Source organism: Lampetra fluviatilis, chromosome 27, assembly GCF_964198595.1.
Source record: "Lampetra fluviatilis chromosome 27, kcLamFluv1.1, whole genome shotgun sequence".
Taxonomy (NCBI): Eukaryota; Metazoa; Chordata; class Hyperoartia; order Petromyzontiformes; family Petromyzontidae; genus Lampetra; species Lampetra fluviatilis.
Window position 1 is genome coordinate 10,435,914 of NC_136301.1, and position 24,482 is coordinate 10,460,395.

General features: G+C 47.4%; 1 protein-coding gene across 1 annotated transcript; it reads left to right on the plus strand.

The window, feature by feature from the left end:
- The first annotated feature begins 315 nt into the window (after positions 1–315).
- Positions 316–22,551, plus strand: LOC144942566 (dermatan-sulfate epimerase-like). The gene is made up of 10 exons (XM_078869426.1): positions 316–400; positions 8,422–8,896; positions 9,320–9,573; positions 10,854–11,093; positions 12,391–12,598; positions 12,751–13,531; positions 14,616–15,021; positions 15,684–15,806; positions 17,839–17,913; positions 19,985–22,551. Exons 2-10 carry the CDS (start codon positions 8,451–8,453, stop codon positions 20,077–20,079), a joined length of 2,628 nt encoding a protein of 875 aa, XP_078725552.1. The 5' UTR covers positions 316–400; positions 8,422–8,450; the 3' UTR covers positions 20,080–22,551.
- Positions 22,552–24,482: the final 1,931 nt, after the last annotated feature.

Below are 24,482 nucleotides of genomic sequence, written 5' to 3' on the forward strand. Positions count from 1 at the left end.
TAAATATATATATGTAGATCTATGTATCCCTTTGGGTCTCTGTGTATCTTTATGCGTCTCTATGTCTCCATGCATCTCTATGGGTCTCTATGTAACCCTATGAGTCTATATGGGTATCTATACATGTCTATGTATCCTTGTGGGTCTCTATCTTTACGTATCTCTATGCATCTCTATGACTCATTATCTTCCAGGGCCGTTCCTTCTCATCGTAGTTCCGCCCCGCCCACTGCGCCACGCCCCCTGCGCCACGCCCTTCACCGAACGGACAAAAGCGCGAGCCGCTGCTCGACTCTGCACCGATTTCACCGAGCGAGGAAGCAGCAGCAGGAGGAGGGGCTCGAGGTGAACTCACCAATTCCTTCACAGGCGACACAACGCTCCGCCAGAGACACACCGGGTGAGTTTTTGAGATCGCCAGAGACACACCGAGTGAGTTTTTGAGATCGCCGGAGACACACTGAGTGAGTTTTTGAGATCGCCGGAGACACACCGGGTGAGTTTTTGAGATCGCCAGAGACACACCGGGTGAGTTTTTGAGATCGCCGGAGACACACCAAGTGAGTTTTTGAGATCGCCATAGACACACCGGGTGAGTTTTTGAGATCGCCAGAGACACACCGAGTGAGTTTTTGAGATCGCCAGAGACACACCGGGTGAGTTTTTGAGATCGCCGGAGACACACCGAGTGAGTTTTGAGATCGGTGAGTTGGTGGTGATACGTCATCTGCCTCGCCTGCTATGCAGCAGCAGCAAGGAGGTCGATCCCGACCCTGACGATACCGCTTGTGTATTTGGAGTTCCGCGTGTTTACTCCTCCAGTGGTCTCGTGGATTTTCCTCCGGGTCCTTCGGGTTTTCTCCTCCACATTTGGAATCAGCATCACGCGCTTAGGGCATTTGGCAGCTGCTGTAAATCCCCACGTGACGATCAGCCACTTGGTCGAGCTATCATTTGTGACCAGTTCGCTTCTGAAAAAAAACAAGATATAATCGCTCAGGGGGCCTTACCTGTTCTTCTTGGTTTTTTCGGTAAAGTCACGTAGAAGGGAAGTAATAAAATAATAAAAATAATAAAAAAATAAAACAAAATAAAATATTTTATTATGTTTTATTTTTATTATTTTATTAATTCCCTTCTACGTGACTTTACCGAAAAAACCAAGAAGATGAATCCCTGCAGTCACGAAAGCTTTACATCGAAAGGGGCCTTACCTGGTAAAACAAAACGTAGTTTAGTTTAGAATTTGAGAGACACGTGGAGTGAGATTTTAAAATACCGTAATCAGACAATCACTCGCCTCCTTCCCATATTTTGAAACAAAACGAACGTGTTTTTAAAAACACATTCCATCAGCCACACGACCTTTTGGAAGTCCACTATAATTTTTTGTTAATCAGCGACATTGGTTTATCAGCAGGGAAAGGAGACAAATCTGTGAATGAGGGCGCATTGTGATTGTGGAATCTCCTTCCTCGGTCTATTCGGGATTCTGAGTCTGTTTCACTTTTTAAATCACTGTCCTAAAACTCACCGAATCGTACATCAGGCCTTCCCCATAACGTAAGATTAAAAGAAAACCTATTTTATTTGTCTCATTGGATTTATCTGTAAATATTATTCGCTTTTATCATAATTCTTCATTTTATTGGCATGTCGAGTGTGGTTTTTGATATTTTTCCTATCAGTTCAGTTAATTTATTAGGATTTACCCTGTGAGCCATTCGGCTCTTGATTTGGGTTCAACCGCAACAAACAACACAATCCATTTCGATGTTTGATTCCAATAACAATCATAATACAATACCGATCAAAATTTTAAGTATAAATCTATACTAAATAAAAAAATGGGGCCAAACCAAGCCCCTCTAAAACTTACTAAAACAATGCTATATAAACAACGTAACAGTTTTTCCAACAAATTTGATTAAAAGTTTACAATAGCGACACACACAACACACATCACACACATCACTAAACCTACGTCGCTTAGATGGTACCCATACTTGGTTTAACACGTAGGCTTTCGCGACCAATATCGATAATGAAGGGGGATTTTTTGGGTAGATCGTGTGAATATAAATGTCGTTAAACTCGCCACCACCCGACACAATTAGTAAGGGTTGTCACGTCAAAAAGATGTGCCAATTAGTCACTACTTTAGCCAATTAGTTACGACTGGACATGTGAAAATGAGCTTCATAGCTCATAGGATTCGTCCAGTATAAATACATGTTTGGATTTCGTGTTGGAGAATAAACTTGGAGCCTACGACATTTCGTCGGCGATTATTACAACCAGCTTGATCAGGCGATTAGCCAGGATTGTGAAGTCGTCTTCCCGTTTCGCACTTTAAAACCTTTATTATGGGTATGTATACTTGGGAGTGTAGTTTCATGTTTACGTACAGCGCTTTGAGATACTTCAATGTGAAAGGCGCTTTATAAAATATAATGTTTAACACGTAGGTTTTCGCGACCAATATTATTCATAATATAGTTTTTTTTGGGTCAGATCGCGTTATTTATAAATGTGTCGTAACCCTTCACCACCCGACACGGCCAAACAGTAAAAAATGTGTCACGTTTTTCAAAGGACAAAATCATTCACTTCTTTAGTCCACCGGTGTGTTGAAAAGAGAATACATTTTTAAATGCTGTTGATTCTCTCTTCATATTCTTGGTTCTTTCGGTAAAGTCACGTAGAAGGGATATAATAAAATAATAAAAATATAAAACAATAAAAATTCTCAAGCAATCATCATCAGGTCTCATCATCAGATGATTGCTTGTGTTGCAATCGAAACGTCGTGAGAATTTTTTTTGTTTAATATTTGTATTATTTTATTATTTCCCTTCTACGTGACTTTTACCGAAAGAACCAAGAATATGAATCCCTGCAGTCACGAAAGCTTTAAATCAAAATATAATGTTGTTATTATGATTGTGCTGTGTTCCAGAGTTTTGTGTCGCGTTAGGAGCCAAAGATGGGGAGGGGGCTTTGACTGAATGTTTACGTTGGGTGGAGAGTGAACAGCACATCGGTCAGATGTGAGGTCGGGGAGAGATTGACTCGGATGAGACTAACGTAGGGCAAGATTTGAAACCGTTTATATATTTAGAATATTTATACTGGAGAAATCCGATGAGCTAAAAAGATATTTCTCACAGATGTCCAGTAGGGGCACGGGGTCAGAACGTCATAGCCACAAACAGTACAAACCCACGATAGGTGTGCAAAGTATAGGAAAGGCAAATCACTTAAAATAGATGCAAATAAAACTAAGCACTTTGTTTTTTATGTTACCAGCTCAAGCCCACTGAGCTATAGAGCTTGTTTTCCAGAATCGACCTGGCCACGAATGGTAGTTCAACGAAGTGGCTTATCATCACGTGGGATTCGAGCAATTAGGACCTCCCCACCCCACCCCCGTCTTATTCCCCCTTTCCCCTCATTCCCGAGAGGGTTAAGGAAGTAGACACCATGGATGTAGAGTTTATTGAAACACATGGCATCGGCAGGCGGTTCAAAATACAAAACATTTGTCATATTCATCGTACATCGCGTTGTGTCTATACTTGTGTCACTTCCCATAGGTGCCCTCTGTGTGTGCCTGAATCGGCTGTTCAATAAAATTGCTTTTGGGAAAAAATGTAAAGTATATATATAGGGTTTTATCGTCACTTGCTGAACACAGATCCAAAGAGAGGGAAGGAATGGTATGCCAAACGGCCAGCAAAAAACAGCACAGATTGAAATTAAGTAGGATTGATGTTGGTTGAGATTGGTGTGGTTGTGAGTGGTGTGGTTGTGAGTGTGATATCGGGGAATATGATGATTGTTAGAGATGCATATTGGGTCCGTTTAATATCGGCCGAGAGAAATTGTGTAAAATTGAGATCGGGTGAGTGTGAGATCATTGAGTGTGATATCGGTGAGTGTGAGCTCGGGTGAGTGTGAGGTAGGGTGTGAGATCGGTGAGTGTGAAATCGGTGAGCGTAAGATCGGGTGTGTGTGCCACTTTGTGGCGTACTCCAGTTGGCTATCGTAGGATCCACACGTTGAGTCATTTGTGCAATGATTCCTTACGCAATTGAACAATTATATCGAACTTTATCATTTTAAATGTCAAACCCAGCAGCTTGATTGGCGGGACAATTTGCTGCGCACTAATTATCCCAAACATCAATCGCGGGCTCACTTGCCGTGCTGGTTTGGGCGGCTTGTATCGTTTCTCAAGGACCAGCGGTCCGGGGGCGTGAAGTGAGTCACCCTGACTTGAGTGAATATATTTGTATATTTACGCGTATATTTATGTATCTTAACAGCTCAGGAATGTGGGTGTGGACCATTTACAGCAAATATTTGTCAAGAGCTATTATTGACGTTTGGTAATAATTCTAGATACGGGCGCGGGTCTTTTTGCCTTCGGCCACGTGCGTGTGACGGAACGCGCAATGCGTGTGACGCATCGTGCACGTAACGCATCGTGCACTGCGTGAGAGTCAGGAGGAGGGGTGGCGCAGCGGTTAGCGCCGCCTGTCCACCCAGCGGTAAGTGACGTGTGGCTGCGGTAAAGTATGTTGAACTTCTTTCACACGGTACGTAGCCAACCGTGATAAACATTTTTTTTTTACCAGGTAAGGCCCTGGCTATCACAAATTACAGCTGGGCGAAGTGGCCTACCATCGTGTGGAAATGACTAGCAGTCAAATACTCTCAACGCATGATATTGATTCGAAATATGGTGGGATAAAATGGGAGGACCCTGAAAACAATCGACGCGACCACGGGGAGAGAGACACGCAAACTCTAAATATACAGCTGGGCGTCAGGGTCGGGATCGAATCCACAACCTCCTGCATACCAGGCGAGGTAGTTAACATCTCCCCACCGCGGCGCACGACTTCCGTGCGGCTATGAACAATAACCCCGGGACGATTCGGAGGGAAAAGGCGTTGCGATCTCGTTACGCAACGGCTTCCACATGAACGCCACAGCGCTGACACAATTTCGACATCAGTGCCTCCTTAGGGCCCTGAGTGTCGTGCCGCTCCCGACATTGCAAACCTTTGATTTACCACACCACTTCTTCCAACCTTATTACGCATCCAATTACTCAGCCACCCCACCCACTTGCGCAATCAAAGACAAAGATCCCCCCCCCGCCCCCCGTTTAGCCATTAACAGACTGCCGGGTGGACAAGGGTCGTGAGCGAACAGAAGCTACGACGGATGGCTGCTGGCACGGCACACGAGTTGGGTTGGGGGCCGTCCATAAATGACGTCACGCACCTGGGGGGGGGGGGGTGGGAGTCAGACATTTGTGACGATGTGTGACGAGGGGGGTGGGTTGAGAAATGCGACGTCACATCAAAATGCGCAACTTTAAATAAATATAGACAACACGTACTACTTAATTAAATATACTTTTTAATAAATGTTTTCTCCTACAACATCAGAGTGCAGTGCCACATTAAATACGCACTACAATGAGAATAGTTTAAAGCGATTTGAAGCATGTTTTATTTTAAAAATGGAAATATGGTTGGGGGCGGGCAGAGCTTTGTGACGTAATATTTGAGGGGGGGGTCTGACTTTGTGTGACGCCGTGTGATGAGGGTGGGTGGTCAAAAATCGTCCAAAATCGCGTGACGTCATTTATGGACGGCCCCTTGGGTGGTCAGCACCACGCCCAACCCCGTTTGCTGCTGTTTATACACACCGCCACCTTGTGCTCATTTAAGTCTGAGTCGACCTAGGAGAGGCCCAGGATCGGTTCAGGTATTCGCTGCCATCGCCGTTAGTAATTTCGCTGCGGCCGCAAAATGTCGGCATCTAACTCCCGGACCAGATCTCCAGACCTGCCGGACACGCGGTCGCATAACCACAACAGTCGCGATTTAATCACAACCATAGCCACAACACATGTAACCGCAATCACGACCACATGCTAACCGCAACCATATCCACATTATAAGCACAACCAATACCAAATTATAACCACAACCGTAACCACAGTCTAAAAACCTGGCCACAACCATGAGCACATCATAACAATATTAAACCACATAACCACAACCATAACCACATTCGAACAATGAAACCACAACTATAACCACATTAAAACCATAACCACATCCTAACAATATATCCACAACCATAACCCCATTTTAACCGGAAACACAACCAAATGCACGTGCTATGCAACCTGGCGGCATGACGCGTTTCCTGCACCAAATCTGGACGGTACCAACTGAGGTTGTTTGGGGGGGGGCGTGAGCATTGCCTAACACATTCCTGCGGAGGGAGCTGGTAGGAACGTTGGGTTGCTCGGTCAATGGCCAGGGTAAACGGCGGCGTGGTGTATTCCGCAAATATGGCCGACAGTGAGGGCGGGCACAAACCGGCGTGAGTAGGTTAAACGTTGAGTGTTTTTTATAAGGGCACCACGGGGTGACCAGCCCCTCCCCACCCAGCCCCACCCCTCTCACCACCCACCCATCCCCACCCTCCCCACCCAGCCCCTCCCCACCCTCCCCTCCCCACCCAGCCCCTCCCCACCCTCCCCTCTCCACCCAGCCCCACCTCTCCCATTTTTGGATGCAGGACGGACGGACACAATAATACTGGTAGGAGGCTCCTACCAGTATTAAACATTGTTTGCCTGTTTCAGCACATGTTCATTTAAAGCAGGAAACCAATGTTACTTATACGTGTTGTGAATATTTGCAGACCTTTGACGCAATGTCCAGGGAATCTCCTCCGTGTGAGGTTTGCTATTTTTAAATCGTTTATATTAAGTTCGCTTGCTTGCGCGCTTACGACCGTGCAAATCTTTCGGTCGTTTTTAACCCACTTCCCGTGATCCAATCGAGCTGACATTTTGCACACAGACTCGTTGTGCGTGACAATTTATTGTCGTGAAAAATGTTTTCCTAAATTTTCCACTTTTTAGGAAAAAATTTTTTTTTCATATTTAATTTAAAATACCAATGTGATAAAAATGAAACTCTTAATCAATAAAAACAGAAATGAATAATAAAATAAAACCGATGCCACGCATATAAAGGATTTATAGTGAAAAACTTTGTTTTTACGGGTTAATTTTTTAGTTTTTTTTTATATGAGAGTGAGGAGGTCGGATACATTTTCTCTCCTATGCAATTCCCTCAATATTTGTTACTAGATTTTTTGCCCTTCCAAGGACGGGTGTATATTGCTGTAAATCTGAAATATTCAATAGAAACATTTTTCAGCTCATGATTATTAATGAGGGGCGGAGTTGACCATGTGCAGTGACGTCACCCGCTAATGGTTATTGTGGAGGGGTGCGACATATGGAGTGACGTCACCCGCTCATGATTATTAATGAGGGGAGGGGTGCGGCATGTGGAGTGTACGACCTTGTGCGTTAGTGTAAATTTCTACGCGGACATGAATATTAATGAGGGGGCGGGCTCTTTTGCAGTGATGTCACGCACGGATGTAGCACTGTGCTGCATATTCATTTTTTACTGTCACTTTCTGTAAAGAAACGACGAATCACGCACATCCCCATCGACTACCACCCTCACCCAATGCCAACCGACCTGTCCTGACTGGAACAACTCATGCCCCGCCCCCGGTCAAGGCCAGACGTCACTTCCTGAGGGTTGTGCGTTTGGGGGATTCTCCCTATAACCACTCACCCCCTCTTACTTCACGTTACCCCAGCCACCCCACACTCGGTATTGTAAGACCATGAGAGATGGTGATGACCTGGGCAGGCCGTCATCCACTTGCAAATCATTTTATATAAAAGAGGAATTTGTGAATGTGTATCTGTTCGAAATGTTTAGCGTACTTCCCGACATGCAACAAGCTTGCAATTTGCCATGTGGGTACTTTCCAGCAGAGGTGGGACAAAGTCATTGTTATGCAAGTCCAAGTCGAGTCGCAAGTCATCAAATTCATGACTCGAGTCTGACTCGAGTCCAAGTCACATGACTCGAGTCCACATCTCATAGGTGGGACAAAGTCATTGTTATGCAAGTCCAAGTCGAGTCGCAAGTCATCAAATTCATGACTCGAGTCTGACTCGAGTCCAAGTCACATGACTCGAGTCCACACCTCTGCTTTCCAGACTGTACACCATGCACGTCATTCCTTCCCTTCCCTTCCCGAGTTGCCTAAATCGACCTTATGTTGGTTAAGGTTGAATTTCCTTGAGTGAAAAACATCCGATTTAGTTAAATTGATTTGTTTCGGCTTTTTTCTTTCTTGCAAGCATCACTTTTTTCAGGGTTTTTCAGTGAAATATGAGGGAATATGAAATTAATCCTAGACAAGAATCCAGGTAGTAAAGCTAGTTATATAGATACTGCACATTTTTCATCCACCGGGTGTTGATTGAGAAATATGTTCGGGTTTGGTCTGCAGTGGAAAAGGTGGCAGCTCTATCGCTCCTGATGATGATGCCGCTACCGCTGCCACTGGCGATGCGCATGATGCTGATGATGATGCCGCCACTGCTGCTGCTGCCAAATCTCCCCGTCTTGCTGGCGGCCGAGGACGGCAACCCAGCACAGTTTGGAAAGTTCCAGGATGGAGGCTACGACCGCCACCCCATGTTATTCTTCAGCGCGCGGGACGTGGCCGGGCTGCGTGCCTCGGCGGCCGCGTCGAGCCACGCGCACATCGTGAGCCGCCTGCACGAGGCGGCGCTCACCATGATGGAGCAGAGCAGTAACCACCTCCCGCCCTGGGATCCGCTCGAGTTCGGCGCCATCTGGAACGAGATCTACGGCAACAACCTGGGAGCCATGGCCTTCTACAGCTTCCTCTACCCGAACGACACCGGAGCCAGAGACTTCACCATCGAGTACATGGACAGGATGGCAGCGCAGCCCAATTGGTGAGTTGGTGGTGTGGGTGGTGCTGGTGGTGATGGTTATTATGAGCCCTGGTTTGTTGTTGTTTGTTATTTGGGAGGTGGCACACGGATGGCTCAGAGGTTCTCGAGACACCCACGGTCTTGGTACGAATCTGGGGACGGGTATCAGATGCCAGAAAGAAAGATCTGGGTTATATGGCCAGTGGTCGTGTTGTCTACTTAATTTTTGTATAGTTAACAGTTAATTAACCCCTATCTCTTCTAAAATATTTGACCAGTTTGGGTAGAGTGAGCCAATACTCGTTAGAGGGGGGCTCGCTCGTGGGGAGGCTCCTTCTGCCAGGAGTGTGGCATGCGCAAATAATTACAGGGATGTACATTTACCTTTGCAAGGTAACATTGTAATTGGAAGACATTATGTTTGCGATCTCCTACTATTTTCAGGCTCGTCACGCTGTACCCCAAAGACGAGGTGCCGATCGGACACTCACTCGCTGGGTTTGCCACGGCATACGACCTGATGTATGAACATTTGGACTCCACGCGGAGAAAACAATACTTGGTGGCTCTCGTCAACTCCACAGAGTACATGTACAACATGTCCTTCATACGTGGATGGGGTTTCCAATATCTGCAGAACCACCAGCCGACCAACGCCGTGGCCTTACTCATGGGGGGCCTTGTCATCATGATTGATGGTGAGTCTCTTCTGCTGCTGCAGCTGCTGGTGGCTTTGATAATTATCATCATCATCATCACCATCATCAGGATAATGATGGCCCGGTGACAGAGTGTTCGCCGCTTGTTGCAGAGGTTTGCGGTTCGAGGGTGGCGACCACCCTGGTTAATACTGCGAGTGTCAGAAAACGTGCTGAAATTACTCACTGTCTGCTTTACTCTCATTGTACGGGGAAAAAATTCCCGGAAATCATTGGAAACGAATAGCGGGCCGCTGAATATTGGTCTCAGGGTCCAAGTTTGTCGTATTCGAAAATTTTCCACAAATTACTTCATTGGGCGTAAGGGACGTGATGTCAAAAACATGTCATTATCATAGTTCTCATCAGCCACGGATGAGAGTTTAGGCGAGCAATCACCACCTCTTCCAATCTCATGATGCAACAATCCACCCAGCTCCTGATCGTGAGCCGATTTCATTGCTCTGCCACCAGGGAATTGATCTCCTTTGGCTGCCACTCCATGACGTGCCTTACATCGATAAAGAAAAAGAGGCAGATGTGGATTATAAACAAATGCAGGTTACGGATGTGGGCTGGAGCAGGACAGGATGCTCAGTGGCCTGAAGGCCAGATGGCCGATGGTGAAGACGAACAATGGAGCAGCATCTAAACGAGGGAATGCGTATGAGAGGACGTTGACTGCATTGAAATGGAGCAACGATATTGGCTCGTGTGCTGGTGCCAGATTGATCATTGCATTGTAAGACCATGAGAGATGGTGATGACTTGGGCACGCCATCATCCAGCAGTGGATAGATTAAGGCTGCTGCAGCTGCTGACGCTACTACTGATGATAATCATCATACTGGATAGTTTTGAAGATGATCATCATAAAACATCTCTAATCGCCTTAGACTAGTGCTGGGACATTCGATTGTTTAAGTCATATATTACCATAATGACTATCACGTCCATGATTGGGCGATAGTCATCGATAACTCCAAATTAGTTGTGTGGGGGGAAGTATTACATCTTCTCCCGCATGTGCCTCTGGGCTGCAAGTTAAGGTGAGGACTTGGTGATGTCATCGGAATCAGCAGCCGCGTCACGTTTGGGGGCGTGGCTTGTAGGGGGTTTCCTGGCTTCAGGGAGCCAGAATGTTGGGACGGCCACTATTCTTAAGGTGCCCACATAAAAGAAGCGGTTGATCACAGTTTATAGTCGATTATTCGACCAATCGTCCCAGCTCTTTCTGAATACCTCTAAACGCCTCCCCACCCTTCTGGTATGGAATGCAGGATACCACAGGGAAGCGGCGGTGTGGGTTAAACAGGCCATGTCCATCATGGAGAAGTCGATGTTCATCACCAACGAGGTGACGGATGGGTCACTAAACGAAGGCATCGCTTACGGCTCGTACCTGTCCCGATCGCTCCTCAAGCACATCTTCTTTGCCAAGCGGCACTTCAACATAAGCCATGAGGACAACATCTGGGTCAAGAAGCACTTTGACTTCTTCTACAGGAGCCTCCAGCCAGGTGTGAGAGATGCATTCTGGATCACAGTAGTGGAAGATTTAACGAGGTGTATGGCTCATACTGCAGCATTCATCCAGCCTGGAGATCCATTTAGGACTATGGTAGAATATATATTGAGATCACAGTATATTATCAGTATATTATATTATCAAGGCCAGATATCTGGTGAGAGTATTTATCAATTCTAGAGGTCTATTTGATGCTAGTAGGGCATACACCAACGTTTGAGGGCCACTAGGATTGTACTAGAGAGTCCAGCGACATCGAAGGGCTATTGTCATCAAACCATAGCGTGCCGTCTGGTTTGAAGATCCGCTGGCAGCATACTTAATTGGACTTGCCAAGCTAAGAATTCCTATTGGGAGCATGTTGAAGCAGAATCGATATGTTGTCTTCATCATATCACAAGAATGAGATCAAGAGGCCCATTGTCTTTAGCAGATAGACGAGTCTGAAGGTAAATAAGAAGCGGGTTTGTGTTTCAGAAGTGCTCTTTGTGTTACTGTGTTGATAGAAGAGCTGGACCCTAACTCTTGAGCTCGAAGATAAGTTGTTATTTAAGAACAGAGGGGAGGGGGGCAGTATGAGATGGATGCTATGGATTATGTGGCAAGACAGGGTAAAACAGAATGAATATGTTTTATTTTATCAGGTAAAGCCCACTGACCTATAATAGCTCTTTTTCAGAGGCGACCTGGGCGCACAAATGATAGATCAATGTCCCAAGCGGCTTATCATCACGTGGAAATTTATAACAGCCAAATATTCTAGACACATGTTTCTAAATGTGGTGGGAAATACCGGAGGACCCGGAGAAAAATCCACGTTACCACGGGGAGAGCATGCAAACTACAATATACAACAGGCGTCAGGGTCAGGATCGAATCCACGACCTCCTTGCATATTAGGCGAGGTAGATAACATCTCGCCATTGCGGTTCCCAGAAGCAATGCCGAATCCTAGCATAGAATATGGATAGTCGACATTATAGGGGAACGATGGTTGCACTGTGTGGGACACGTGTGCATGCATGGGGGATGGCTGATTTGCCAAGATAGACGTTGGAGTGGTCGGTCTCCACAATTCCAGAAACCAAAAGGGAAGACTTTAGAGCAGATGGTGGGAGACTGAGGGCAGATCTTGGAGGTCACCGTATGTTTACTTGTTGAGGTAGCCGCGAGATTTGGCAAAAGGGTAGAACGCGTCGGCGAAGTGAGGCATGGCGGCATTACCGACTTTGGCCATGGTCACATCTTGATTTTTAATTTGAAGCTTGAAAACTCTTTTGCTCGCTCAGGGTTCCAAAGGACCGTGGGCATCTCGGACTCGAACTACAACTGGTACTACGGCCCCGAGGCTCACCTGGCCTTCCTGGACACCTATGTCCTGCGCGACGGCAGCGGGAATTGGCTGGCGAGCCAGATCAATACATTCCGCCCCAAGAACGGCACGGGTGCTTCCTTCCGCGCTCACCGTTGGTGCACATTGCACCTGGAGTACATTTGGTGAGTTAACCCAAAACATTTTGTGAATGAGTTAGCACTGAGCGAGAGGTGCAAACAAAAGGGGAAGGTATTTTTTATAACAGTGCCATTGGCTCGGATGACCTCTTAACCCTTGTGTCATGTCACTGAGACGCTCTCTCTCTCTTTTCCAGGTACGACGCCACCCTGCCACCCACGCCACCGCCGGACTACGGCACCCCGGCGTTGCACCACTTTGAGAGCTGGGGAGTTGTCACTTATGGGAGTCCTCAGCCAGCCCAGGTCAACGCCACCTTTGTCGGCTTCAAATCCGGCAAGATTGGTGGCGCAGCCGTCAACGACATCGTCCGCGAAAAGCGCTACCCGGAGTGGGTGAACGGCTGGAGAAACTTCAACCCCGGGCATGAGCACCCCGATCAGAACACCTTCATCTTCACGCCCAATGGCGTGCCGTTCATCGTGGAGGGCCTCTACGGCCCGAAGTTCACGTGGCACAGCAACGTGCCGATGTTTAGAACGAACCCGCTGCCGGCCAGGGAGCTCTGCAAGCCTCCCTGGGTCGGTCAGATGGTGGAGGTGTGCGACTGGAATTGGGTGACGTGTGACAAGTCGCCCGTGTGCAGCTTTAACGGCCGCGTACTGGCCGCCGCGGAGCAGAACGGGACGGTGTTCATTCGTGGAAACTCGGAGGACACTTATGAGGCGGGGCTGGGGTTGAGCAGCCTCGTGCGCGACGTCGTGCTGCTCAACCCGCAGCTGGCTCTGGTCGTCGACCACATCCACCTCGACCAGAAAAGCACAGTCACTGGGGTAGCGTCGTTCTTCCACAACCTCGACTGGAGCTTTGAGCAGGAGAAGAAGGGGATTCTGCACGGAGCGAAGATCCCGAGGCCCGACGGAAACTACTCGCTCTACTGGACGGATGATAAGAATCTAAGCCCACGGGCCCTGCTGGTGAGTGGTCTCTTCATCATCATCATCGTGTTAATCATCAGTTTTTCTTCCAATTCCGTTCCGATGACATATGTGTACATTATCAGAATTAACTCGAAAGTAAAAGTCCATAAGGCAGGGTGTGTAGCAAAGTTTTACGCCAGCCATCGTGAAGTGCGGTCGTAATGCTCACCGCTTGCACGTTACAAGTTATTCAGTGGTTAATGGGACACCAACCCTGCAACTTACAGTGGCCTTGGAATGGGAAAGGGTTAAATCACTCACCAGGTCAGGCAGGTGCCTTGAGAGAACTGGGAATAACAGTGATGAGGCGATCCTCACTGCCGACAAAATTATAAGGCTGGGCATTTGACCACCGAGCCTCCTGGGAAAATTTGAACGTGCTTTGGTGCGGCCTGTTTGCCGCGTGGCCAACCTGTCCTTGCCTGCTCTGCCCAACGCAGTTGGGGCTGGTTGCACACAGATGACCATCAAACATTACGCCTCTTGTAAGACTAGAGTGTGTAGCTCAACCAAGTTAAAAGCAAGATACAGTCGTAGCTCCTGCATACGAGCCGATTTCCCATGTCCTCTTGGTACATAGACTCGCATAGAGGCTCATAGACTTACACAGAGATCCATAGACTCAGATATTGGCCCATAGACGCACATAGAGCCACATAGACTCACATAGATGGGCAGAGAATTGCATAGAGGCCCAGAGACTCGCATGGAGGCCTGTATAATTACATAGAGGTCCAAAGGCTCACAGAGAGGTCCATGTACTGTACTTACCTAGAAGCCCGGAGACTCACATAGAGAACAATAGACTTCGATAGTTCCTAGAGCGGCCACCAATGGTGGAGTAGCGGATGCTGTGTGAGTAAGGAGCATGCCAGGATCCGTGAAGCGGAGGGAGTGGCTGCAACATTGTGGTGGAGTAGGGAACACGAGAGGCAAGACCTTAACTGGATGGTGTGGTTTTGGGTTTGCGTTTGGGTTCGGATTAACCCAAACCAAAACTGGAAAAGCAATCTGATTGACTGCTTAGTTGGGAAGCACCGCTGAACCACACGACCTCCTCCCACTGCCATCTGGCCCGCAGGTGGACGAACCGTACCCACCGGGGTTCCAGATCAAGGGCACCCACTTCGTCCAGATCGAGTTCGACGTCCGCAAGCCGCTCACCCGCCTAGCCTACGTCTTCCTGGGGCCGGCCATGGCCCTCGACGGCCTGGTGATGGTGGCCAAGGAGGAGAGCGTGGACGTGGTGGTGCAGGTGAATGGTCAGACCTACTCGGTGCTGCTCAATTCGCAGCGGCTGGTCGAGAGCGCCAACGCCTCCTACTGCGAGGTGACCCACAGCTCGGGGGATGTGAAGAAGACGTTCCGAGCGACAGGCAGTGCCACTGCGGGGAATGCTTCCTCCCCTGGCTACAAAGGCGACCACGTGCAGAGACTCGCAGAAAGACTTCAACTCCTGGACGTGGTCTTCGACAAGGTCGCTGAAGGTGAGGGTCCCTTGGCGAAGGGAGGGTTGCTCAAAAGGTGTGATGTTGTTGCTCAAGGGGGAGATCCTCCGAACAGAGCTTGATGAAGGTGTGCGGTGGAACACCGTGGATGAGATTGCTCGGCGATGTTGGTAAAAGAAACGTTGGTGAGATGTGTCCTTACCCAACGTTTGATTGTTCAATTACATGCTGGAAAGGCAGTATCAATGTAGTGATCCGGTGCCAAATTTCACTGTGAGCTCTGTAATCCTTTACATTTTAAGATGTTTTCAACCGTTTAATTAGCGTTTACATGTTGGAGGGAACTAGAGAAACCTCACGCATGCGAGGGGGCAGCACTCTATCCCATACAAATGGAACAGATATAAATTAGTCCAGACTGGCTGTACCACCTTCTTCTGGCAAACCAGGGTGTATAGCATCGCGACGCCCATCGGAAGGGAGTTTCGCAATATCTGTGTGATCTACCAACCCTGGGTGTATGATCCACCAACTGTGATTTTCTCGTAATAGTGATGCTGTCGGTGGTGACGGTGGTGGTGGTAGTGATGATGGTGACGGTCGTGATTGATGGTGGTGATGATGATCTTGATGACGATGAGGATGATGATAGTGACGATGACAATGATGTGATGGTGATCTAGGTGTTGGTTTTCTTTCAGATGTGGACGAGTGTGTGAACAGCACGCAGGGCTGTGAGCAGCTGTGCGTGAACACCATTGGGAGCTTCCACTGCGCCTGCAGACCGGGATTTCATCTCGACGCCAACAGCACCGCTTGCCTAGGTGCGAGCGCGTTGCCATCGTTATCGTCGTCATCATCAGCATAATCAGCAAACAGCGGCTAGGATCTATCAACTGCTGGATTAAAGTTTCCTTCACCGCCCCCCCCCCCCGAACCGGCGCGACTTCTCGTGGTCTCGCAGTGCATCAATTGATCTGGCACCTGCAACAACACTCCTGAAGGGGAAACTTCTTCTTTCGATTGGCCGATGTAGATGCAGAGTGTAGACGGTCCGCCCTGTCCCTCTCCTCCCTTGCGAGGGGGACAGGTCGGCAAAAATAGACAACAATAAAAACAAGAACAATAAAAATAATGAGGTTCAGAGACGATGAGTAGGTACTCTGCGTACCTACTCAGCACGAAATCTGCCCGCCCAAATCTCAATGATCATACCTGAGAACATTTAACATACATAGTATTTAACAAACATTTTTTATATCAAACATATACCCAAAACATACGTAGTGCCTCCTAAATTAATTACAGTCCCTGATGATGCTGCATAAACGAACCAATACCTACTTATATAATTACTAGTAAAGCAATATTTAACATCAAATCATATTAATATGTAAATTAGGGAAATCATATTTTACTGACAATAAACATATAAAGCAATTATTATTTCTCATACAATGTAACCTTATCTCCGAAAACACGTGTCCTAAGTCGGCCATTTTGTGCCTTACCAATTAACACAATAATACCAAATTTTATCTCTTGCAAAAACAACTTCTATTTTCAACACCAAAACGCCCAAATCATCTTCCAACTCCATTATATCCATTGACTCGATCAAAATGAACAAGTTATTAACGCTCATAATCAGAATTAAATAACTCACCACGATGCCGATTTCCCGGGCAAAAACAATACAATAAAAAAATCGGTGAACACCTCGCACCTGCAATAGCGATCAGAAACACCCTCCATGTCCCACCAGCCCAACTTAATGTTCTCTGTCAGTGGGATTGAGCGACAGTGTTAAGATTCTAGACCCAATTATCAGTATTTCAAATCAAATTTAAAATTAAAGTCTTAATTGTGCATATATTTTCATCTTCTTGGTTCTTTCGGTAAAGTCACGTAGAAGGGAAGTAATAAAATAATAAAAATAAAACATAATAAAATAATTCTCATGACGTTTCGGCCACAACGCAAGCAGCCGTCCTCAGGTGGAGAACAGGTCCGTCAAGTAGACAGAGTCTGAATGTCACGCTCCAGGCTTGGAGCGACTATTTATGCTGGGATGGAGGAGCAAAGAGCGTCTTGACAAAATAATTTGCATATCAAGAGGAATTTAACATTTTTATGGAAAATGCAGATATGCGATTAGCACTACTTGTGAAATGCGTAGGAGGTTTGGCGAGGGGTGTAAAGTCATTATGCCCATGCATTATGCAAGATTAGCAGCATCAAAGGGAGGGAGTAAGGTCAGAATTAATAAAGGGAAGGAATGTTAATAATAAGGCGCCGCAGCAACTAATATGCTTATTGACTATACCTTGTCAAATTACACTATGTTTTATTCTACCCACTCAACTGTATAGCACACTGCTATATATTCACTATAAAATTACGATACTATTTATTACCTTATACATTGTATTAAACATTACACTTTAATACTATTTATTATTATATAATATGTTATACACTATACCATAAACCGTCGCGTGAAAGGTACTAAGAGGAAACAACGAAATATGTCAATGGGAGAATGGTAGTAGGAAGCTTGCAGTGGAGCAAAAAATCCGTTCCCTGCGGAGTGCATATCAAGAGGAATTTAGCATATTTATGGGAAATGCAGATATGCGATTAGGAGGATTGGCGAGGGGGTTTAAAGTCATTATGCCCATGCATTATGCAGGATTAGCAGTATCAAAGGGATATCTTTATTTCCACCGATAACTCAATCAGCAGTCAATGAACATTACAGACTTCCTGCCAGTCGATTGACATTCATGTAATATCAATTTAACAGTTATATATTATTTGAGCTAATTTAATATTGTTTGTGTATGTGTGTTGCAGTATCACCAACAACACGAGCCACAACGACGGGTGTGACATCGACAGCCGTCACGGCCAAACAAACCACAGCCAAAGGTAAGCGCGATGGTGACTGCCTTACACAACGACAAGAGACACTGAGTGGTGGTGACGTCACCACGATTGCCCGTGCCCGGCTAGGGCACTTGAGGCCATCACGTGAAGTGTGTGGAAGGATCGCTGTTGGCAGCAAGCAGGTCACGGGACAGACCTCGGTGCTCTGGGTTGACTGCTGTGCCAGGCTAGGTGCAGGAGGTCGCGGGGCAGACCCAGGTTTTATGGATTGACTGATGTGCCAGGCTTGGTGCGGGTCACGGAACAGACCCAGGTATTGAGGATTGACTGCTGTGCCAGGCTAGGTGCAGGAGGTCACAGGACAGACCCAGGTATTGAGGATTGACTGCTGTGCCAGGCTAGGTGCAGGAGGTCACGGGACAGACCCAGCTATTGAGGATTGACTGCTGTGCCAGGCTAGGTGCAGGAGGTCACAGGACAGACCCAGGTATTGAGGATTGACTGCTGTGCCAGGCTAGGTGCAGGAGTTCACGGGACAGACCCAGGTATTGAGGATTTACTGCTGTGCCAGGCTAAGTGCAGGAGGTCACGGGACAGACCCAAGTATTGAGAATTGACTGCTGTGCCAAGCTAAGTACAGGAGGTCGCTGGACAGCCCAGCTGTTACGGGTTGACCAAATGAGATAACTGCGCAAACTCACCGCCTGCGCTAAATCCCCACTGTGCCCTGAAGGAGGGCCATTGCACGAAACGTCGCCCATTATAAACACGTCCTGTTCTACACCAACGCGTTCCACTCGCACGGGAAAGGTTGCAGGGTCAGCGATTGAGATGCTCTAACGCGGCCATGCCGCGAGGTGGCAGCATGCGTTTGGCACAAAATCACAACATTGTTTTGAATCTTACCAGGTAGAAATAAAATGATAGAACCATCGCGCTAATGAGTCACATGGGGAATATGCTATCAGATCGATTAAAAGCACAGACTGATCATTATTTGGCCGATGAATAGGCAGAGTTTAGGAAAGATAGAAACACCGGACAGCAAATCGTAATGTTAAGGCTCATAGCAGAGAAAGCAAAGGAAGAATTGGCTGGCATAGATTTCCACAAAGCATTCTATTCGGCTTAGCAAGATGTAACGTGGGCTACATTAGGATCATACGGAGTAGGGAAACGACTGACACAGATTCTGCAGGATGTAGTGAACGGTCAAAAACAGCAGTGAAGTGTGGAACAGGAAATAGGAGATTGGTTCCCAGCAGCAATAGCTATGAATTTAGACTTAAAACTTTCGTGACTGCAGGAATTCATATTCTTGGTTGTTTCGGTAAAGTCACGTAGATAGAAAACAAAAAAATAAAAAATATATAAATAAATAAAAATCGTACAATAAAAACAGTTAAATACAATTAAATTTAACAAAAAATGTTAAATGAAAATAAATTTAAAAATATAAAAGCAAAAATAGGTATGAGACAATGAGATCCACTATCACCAAACAATTTCGACACATACTTTGGAAAGAGTGATGTATGCCGTTCAGGAGAACGGCACGTGAATATCTGTGCAAGGAGCAAGAATAAATTAGCCCAGATTCGCGGACGACGTGAACGTGATGGAAGAAAGCTGCGTCGTCGTCCTGCAGAGGAAAGTGTTCATGCGCTGCATAGGTCAGGTCAGGGATGCAGGGCTGAGAGATTCACGTGGAAAATACGAAGACGATGGTGTTCGGAAGGGAGGACATTTATGAAGCAGTAATGATATAAAGTAGCAAGATTGTGAATTTAAATTCATTTGTATAGTTGGGAAGTCTACTTGCAGGGAACAACGACTGCACGAAAGACGTAAGAGTGAGAATCGCAAAGGCAAAATGAGTAGTGGCAGGATTCAATAACATCTGGAGAAGCAAGCGGACCAAACTGAACACCTTAAGAACACGCACTTTCAGTAACAGCGTTGTAGCATTGCGCGCCTGCGAGACTTGGACATTGAAAAAGCCTGACAAGGGTTTAGATGTTGCCATTCGATTCGCACCGCTACGGAAGGATGCCGCTGCTGCCGATGCATCTCAACGGGTCATGGCCCCGCGCCCTCTGCCTCTTCCCCGCAGGGTCTGGCGCCCGCACGAGGCGACTCCCGGACCCCGCACTCCTCGCTCTGCTAGCGGCCGTGGCGGCAGCGGCGACGACGGCGTGGTCGCTGTAGCTCAGGGGAGAGGCGACGGTGATGATGGCGTTGGCGGTGATGAGACCGGTGGTGGTTTACGAATTGATGTTGATTCGTGACTGGGGATGATGACGACGATGATGTGGATCCAGTGAGGATAATAATGATGGAGTGATGGTGATTACGATATGGATCCAGTAATGATGATAGTGATCATGATAAAGTGATGATATAGATCCAGTAATGATGATAGCGATGAGGATGATAAATTGATTATATAGATCGAGTGATAATGATGGTGATGATGATGAAGTCATAATATAGATTCAGTGAGAATGATGGTGATAATGATGAAGTGATGATATAGATTTAGTGATTGTAATGACGATGAAATGATGCTATAGATCCAGTGATGATGATGATTTATTGATGATGCTGGTGATGATGTATGCACGTTGAACTTCTTTCGCACCGAACGTAGCCAACCGTGCTAATCGGAGGTGCGAAATGTTAGCCACACCACATAATCATCTCTACGATGATAGAGATGATGATGTTGATGTATGTATGCTGACAATGATTTAAGTGGTGATGATTACACATTGAAGTATTTGGTTGGTTCTTCCTCCCCCGCACCTCCGATTAGCACGTTTGGCTACGTACGGTTCGTACATACATCCAAGCAATGATCATGATGAAGCTGATCATTTATTAATGGCGTTCGCATAGAACGCTTGACAATAACTAAGCGACGATGATGGCCATAATTCATTGTTGATGGTGATGATAGTAACCGTGATATAGTTAGATGAGAAAATATGAAGTTATGATATCTCACTATAATAGTTGATCAATTACGACAATTGCTCGTCTCTTCATATGAAAGCAATAATACGTATTTATACTGGAGGAATCCGATGATTTATAAAGCTCTTTATCACAGATGCCCAGTAGGGGCAGGTGATAACGTGACAACGTTACGACAACAGTATTTAAACGCTGCTGCGTTGCCAAACTTTATTGTCGAGAAGCGCTCCCTCTACCACCACGGGGTCCTGTTGCCGAGTGTGATTAACGCCGGTGGTTACTCGGCTGATAAGACCCAGAGAGGTAAAACACAATTCCAGCCGAGGGTTTGCCCGCTTACCACCGACGCTGCGGTGACGATTACAGTACAGTATTGGCACGGGAAGCCAGTTGGCCGGTGAACTAATTGGTTGTAGATTGATTTGTTCCAGTGGATAGCGGGAGTGGAGGTCTCATTTACGTTACCCAGAGTCCACAGCGGCAGCGCTTAACGAGTTCACATAATCTAGTTGCTTAATGACGACAGTAATTATATTATGATGGCGATAATTTACTGATGATTATCATCACCGCGACGTGGATGCATTGATGGGGATGTGATGTGATTATCACTTTGATACATTGATTATGGTGATGTAACAGATCAGCGTAAATCACACCCAACCATACTCGCCTATACATGCAGCCACAATTACAAAGATCCCCCGTATACCCTAATATATATCGACTGTTGCGGCAAGTGCTGTTAGCACATGAATGGATGTGTACACGTGTGTGTGTGTACACGTGTGTGTGTACACGTGTGTGTGTGTACACGTGTGTGTGTGTACACGTGCCAGGTACTGTACTTATTTATGGCTGAGTCGACCTATGGGATGTCCCAAGACCGATTCAAATATTCGCCACTGTTATCATTGGCCGCAAATGTTTTTCAGTTCGCTAACCACTGCACCACCGCTCCTGCACGTGTACACACACACACGTGTACACACACACACGTGTACACACACACACGTGTACACACACACACGTGTACACACACACACGTGTACACACGCATTCGCAGAAACAATTAGCATGGAACATTGCACACCATTTTATTTAAATCCAATCCGAATCTCAACTAAAACCTAAAAACATAACCTTATTCTTTAACAACACACACACAAATCGCTCAAACGACTTGTTAAACAAAGCAGCTCAATAAATAATTAAAAACTAAGGTATAGAATTAAAGAATCGTGGACTGCGAGTGAGAAATGTATCTCAGAGGGCAAGAGTGCAATTGCGCGTTACACAGGTGGGCATGTATCTCGTGTTACAAAGCGTAATCCGATGTTTCCTTATTACGTTTTACACAGCCTAATGACATGACGTGGCTTAAAGCCGACAAAACTTGACGTCGCCAGAAGCCACGTGGCACCGCGAGATGCCGCGTGACGCCTTACGAGGTGCCACGTGACATCCCGAGACACCACGTGACGCCACGCGCGTGCCACGTGATCCGATAATCAGCAAATTGCGACCGCAAGATAGCACACACTCAAGCACACACGAGCACAATCGTTGTATGCCGCGTGTCGCGGTTGCACGGCGGGCTCTCCGACCAGTGCCTTGACGCGTTTCCCCGCGTAATGTCCCAGCACGCTGAGCGAAATGTCGGACATCGCCCGGAACGGCGCGCGGTAACGACCCGGGTGGTGGAGGCGCTGATGGTTTGCTATCAGCGTCGACGCGTTCCGGGGCAGTCGGTTTCTCGCCTGCGGACGAGGCGTCTGTCAGGTGACGCCGCTTCAAATAAATGTTTACAAATGAGCGCTTTTGTAACGCGTGATTTTAAACCACAGGCCGGCCAACATGTCTGCAGCCCTGTCCCTTTTGATGAAGGGCCACTCACCGAAACGTCAGTTTTATACACACGTGACAAGCGGGTGCACGTCACCCGCCCAATAAAGATGGACACACACGTCGCTCACACACACATCTCCCCCGTATCACCTGTAACAACACTGTTGGGGCATTCTCCGTGAGTGAGTACTGTACCTACACAGGCCGGAAGGGCACACGAGGGGGTGGGTCGCCAACACCAGGCCCGACCGCGTTTTTCACACAGACACACAGGCAGGCACGCACAAACACAGACAAGCACACACACACACACAACAACAACAACCGCCATTCGCCACTAAGTGGCGGTGACGTCACCACGACGCTTGTGCCAGGCCATGTGCACCTTGAGGCCACGTGAAGTGTCGAACGCCGCTGGCAGGTCACGGGGCAGACCCAGTTGCCACTGGTCGACTGACCGAGATGACCGAGATGACTGGCTGATGCACCACCTGTGCCCCCTACTGTACCAACTTGCTGTGCTTTAGCCACCCAGCGCTCCGGTCGTTGTTGTGAGCGTCGCTCCTCCGCCCTCCGTTGTTGTTGGAGGGCGACTGCCTTCAACTGTCCAGTAGCGTCCTTCACGAGCCTCCTCCACAGAGGCCGATCTTGACACCGCTGGTACCAGTCATCGGCAAGTCCACTCAGCTCCACGTCCTCCTGTACCACATCACTCCATCTCTTCTCTAGCCCGTGCCGCGCCCGTTTAGCCCCCTCGATCCGGCCAAACAAAAGCTGTCTAGGCATGCGGTGGCTAGGCATGCGGGCTACATGACCCAGCCAACATAGCCTGCCTGCCGGAGTAGCTGCCGATGGGACTTTCCCCAGATCTTTCAAGGATTTGTGAGCTACTCACACAATCCAGCCTGGTTAAACCCAGGATGGATCGTAGGCAGGCCAGCCTAAATGTTTCCAACCGGCGAAGATGCTCCATTAGGGGGTCCACGTTTCGCAAGCGTAGAGAATGGAGGGAATAACCGTGGCCGAGAAGACCTCAAGCTTTGTGCGGAGCGACAGACCAGGTAGCTTCCACACAGCGTTACGCAACCGATGAAAAGATATTGCCGCTCGACTGATTCGGAGTGAGACCTCTGCTGTTAAACTGGAGCTGGTCATAAGCACACTGCCCAGGTATGGGAAACTCTCCACTCTCTCCACAACTGCCCCATCACCGATTGGGAGTTGTGGGGGTGGAGTATCCGATGGTACAAAATACCCAGGCAGGTGCTTAGTTTTGGTGGGGCTGATGGTAAGGCCCCACCTTTTAGTGGCACGCTCCAGTCTCAGCAGCAGCGTCTCCAACTCCTCTTCTGAATGAGCAGCTATTACCAAATCATCGGCATACATAACGTGGTTGACCAATAGGGAGCCATCCCTTGATCGCACCCGGGCGTCGATCAGCCTCCCATTATATCTGTACCAAATGGAAATTCCCCCGGTACAGCTATTGAAGGCTTCACAAACTACGCAGTCTAAATAGATGTTAAATAATGTGCGAGCCAGAGGACATCCCTGTCGCACCCCAAGGTGTACAGGGAAAGGCTCTGACTCCTGGCCACGTAGTTTTACCCAGGCCCGCTCACCATCATGAAGGTCCTTTATGAGCGAGAGCAGAGGGCCCGGGACTCCGAAAGCACGAAGAACAACCCAGAGCCCAGGCCTACTGATGGTATCATAGGCCTTGACCAAGTCAATAAAGCAGAGATGTAGGTCTTGTTGGAATTCCCTACACCTCTGCTGTAGCAGAC

Bases quoted from the DNA above. Each gene is read 5' to 3' on its own strand.
- LOC144942566 (XM_078869426.1), top strand. From the start codon at position 8,451: ATGATGATGCCGCTACCGCTGCCACTGGCGATGCGCATGATGCTGATG. The intron at 8,897-9,319 runs GTGAGTTGGTGG...TACTATTTTCAG, and splicing joins ATGGCAGCGCAGCCCAATTG to GCTCGTCACGCTGTACCCCA. The intron at 17,914-19,984 runs GTAAGCGCGATG...TCTTCCCCGCAG, and splicing joins CAAACAAACCACAGCCAAAG to GGTCTGGCGCCCGCACGAGG.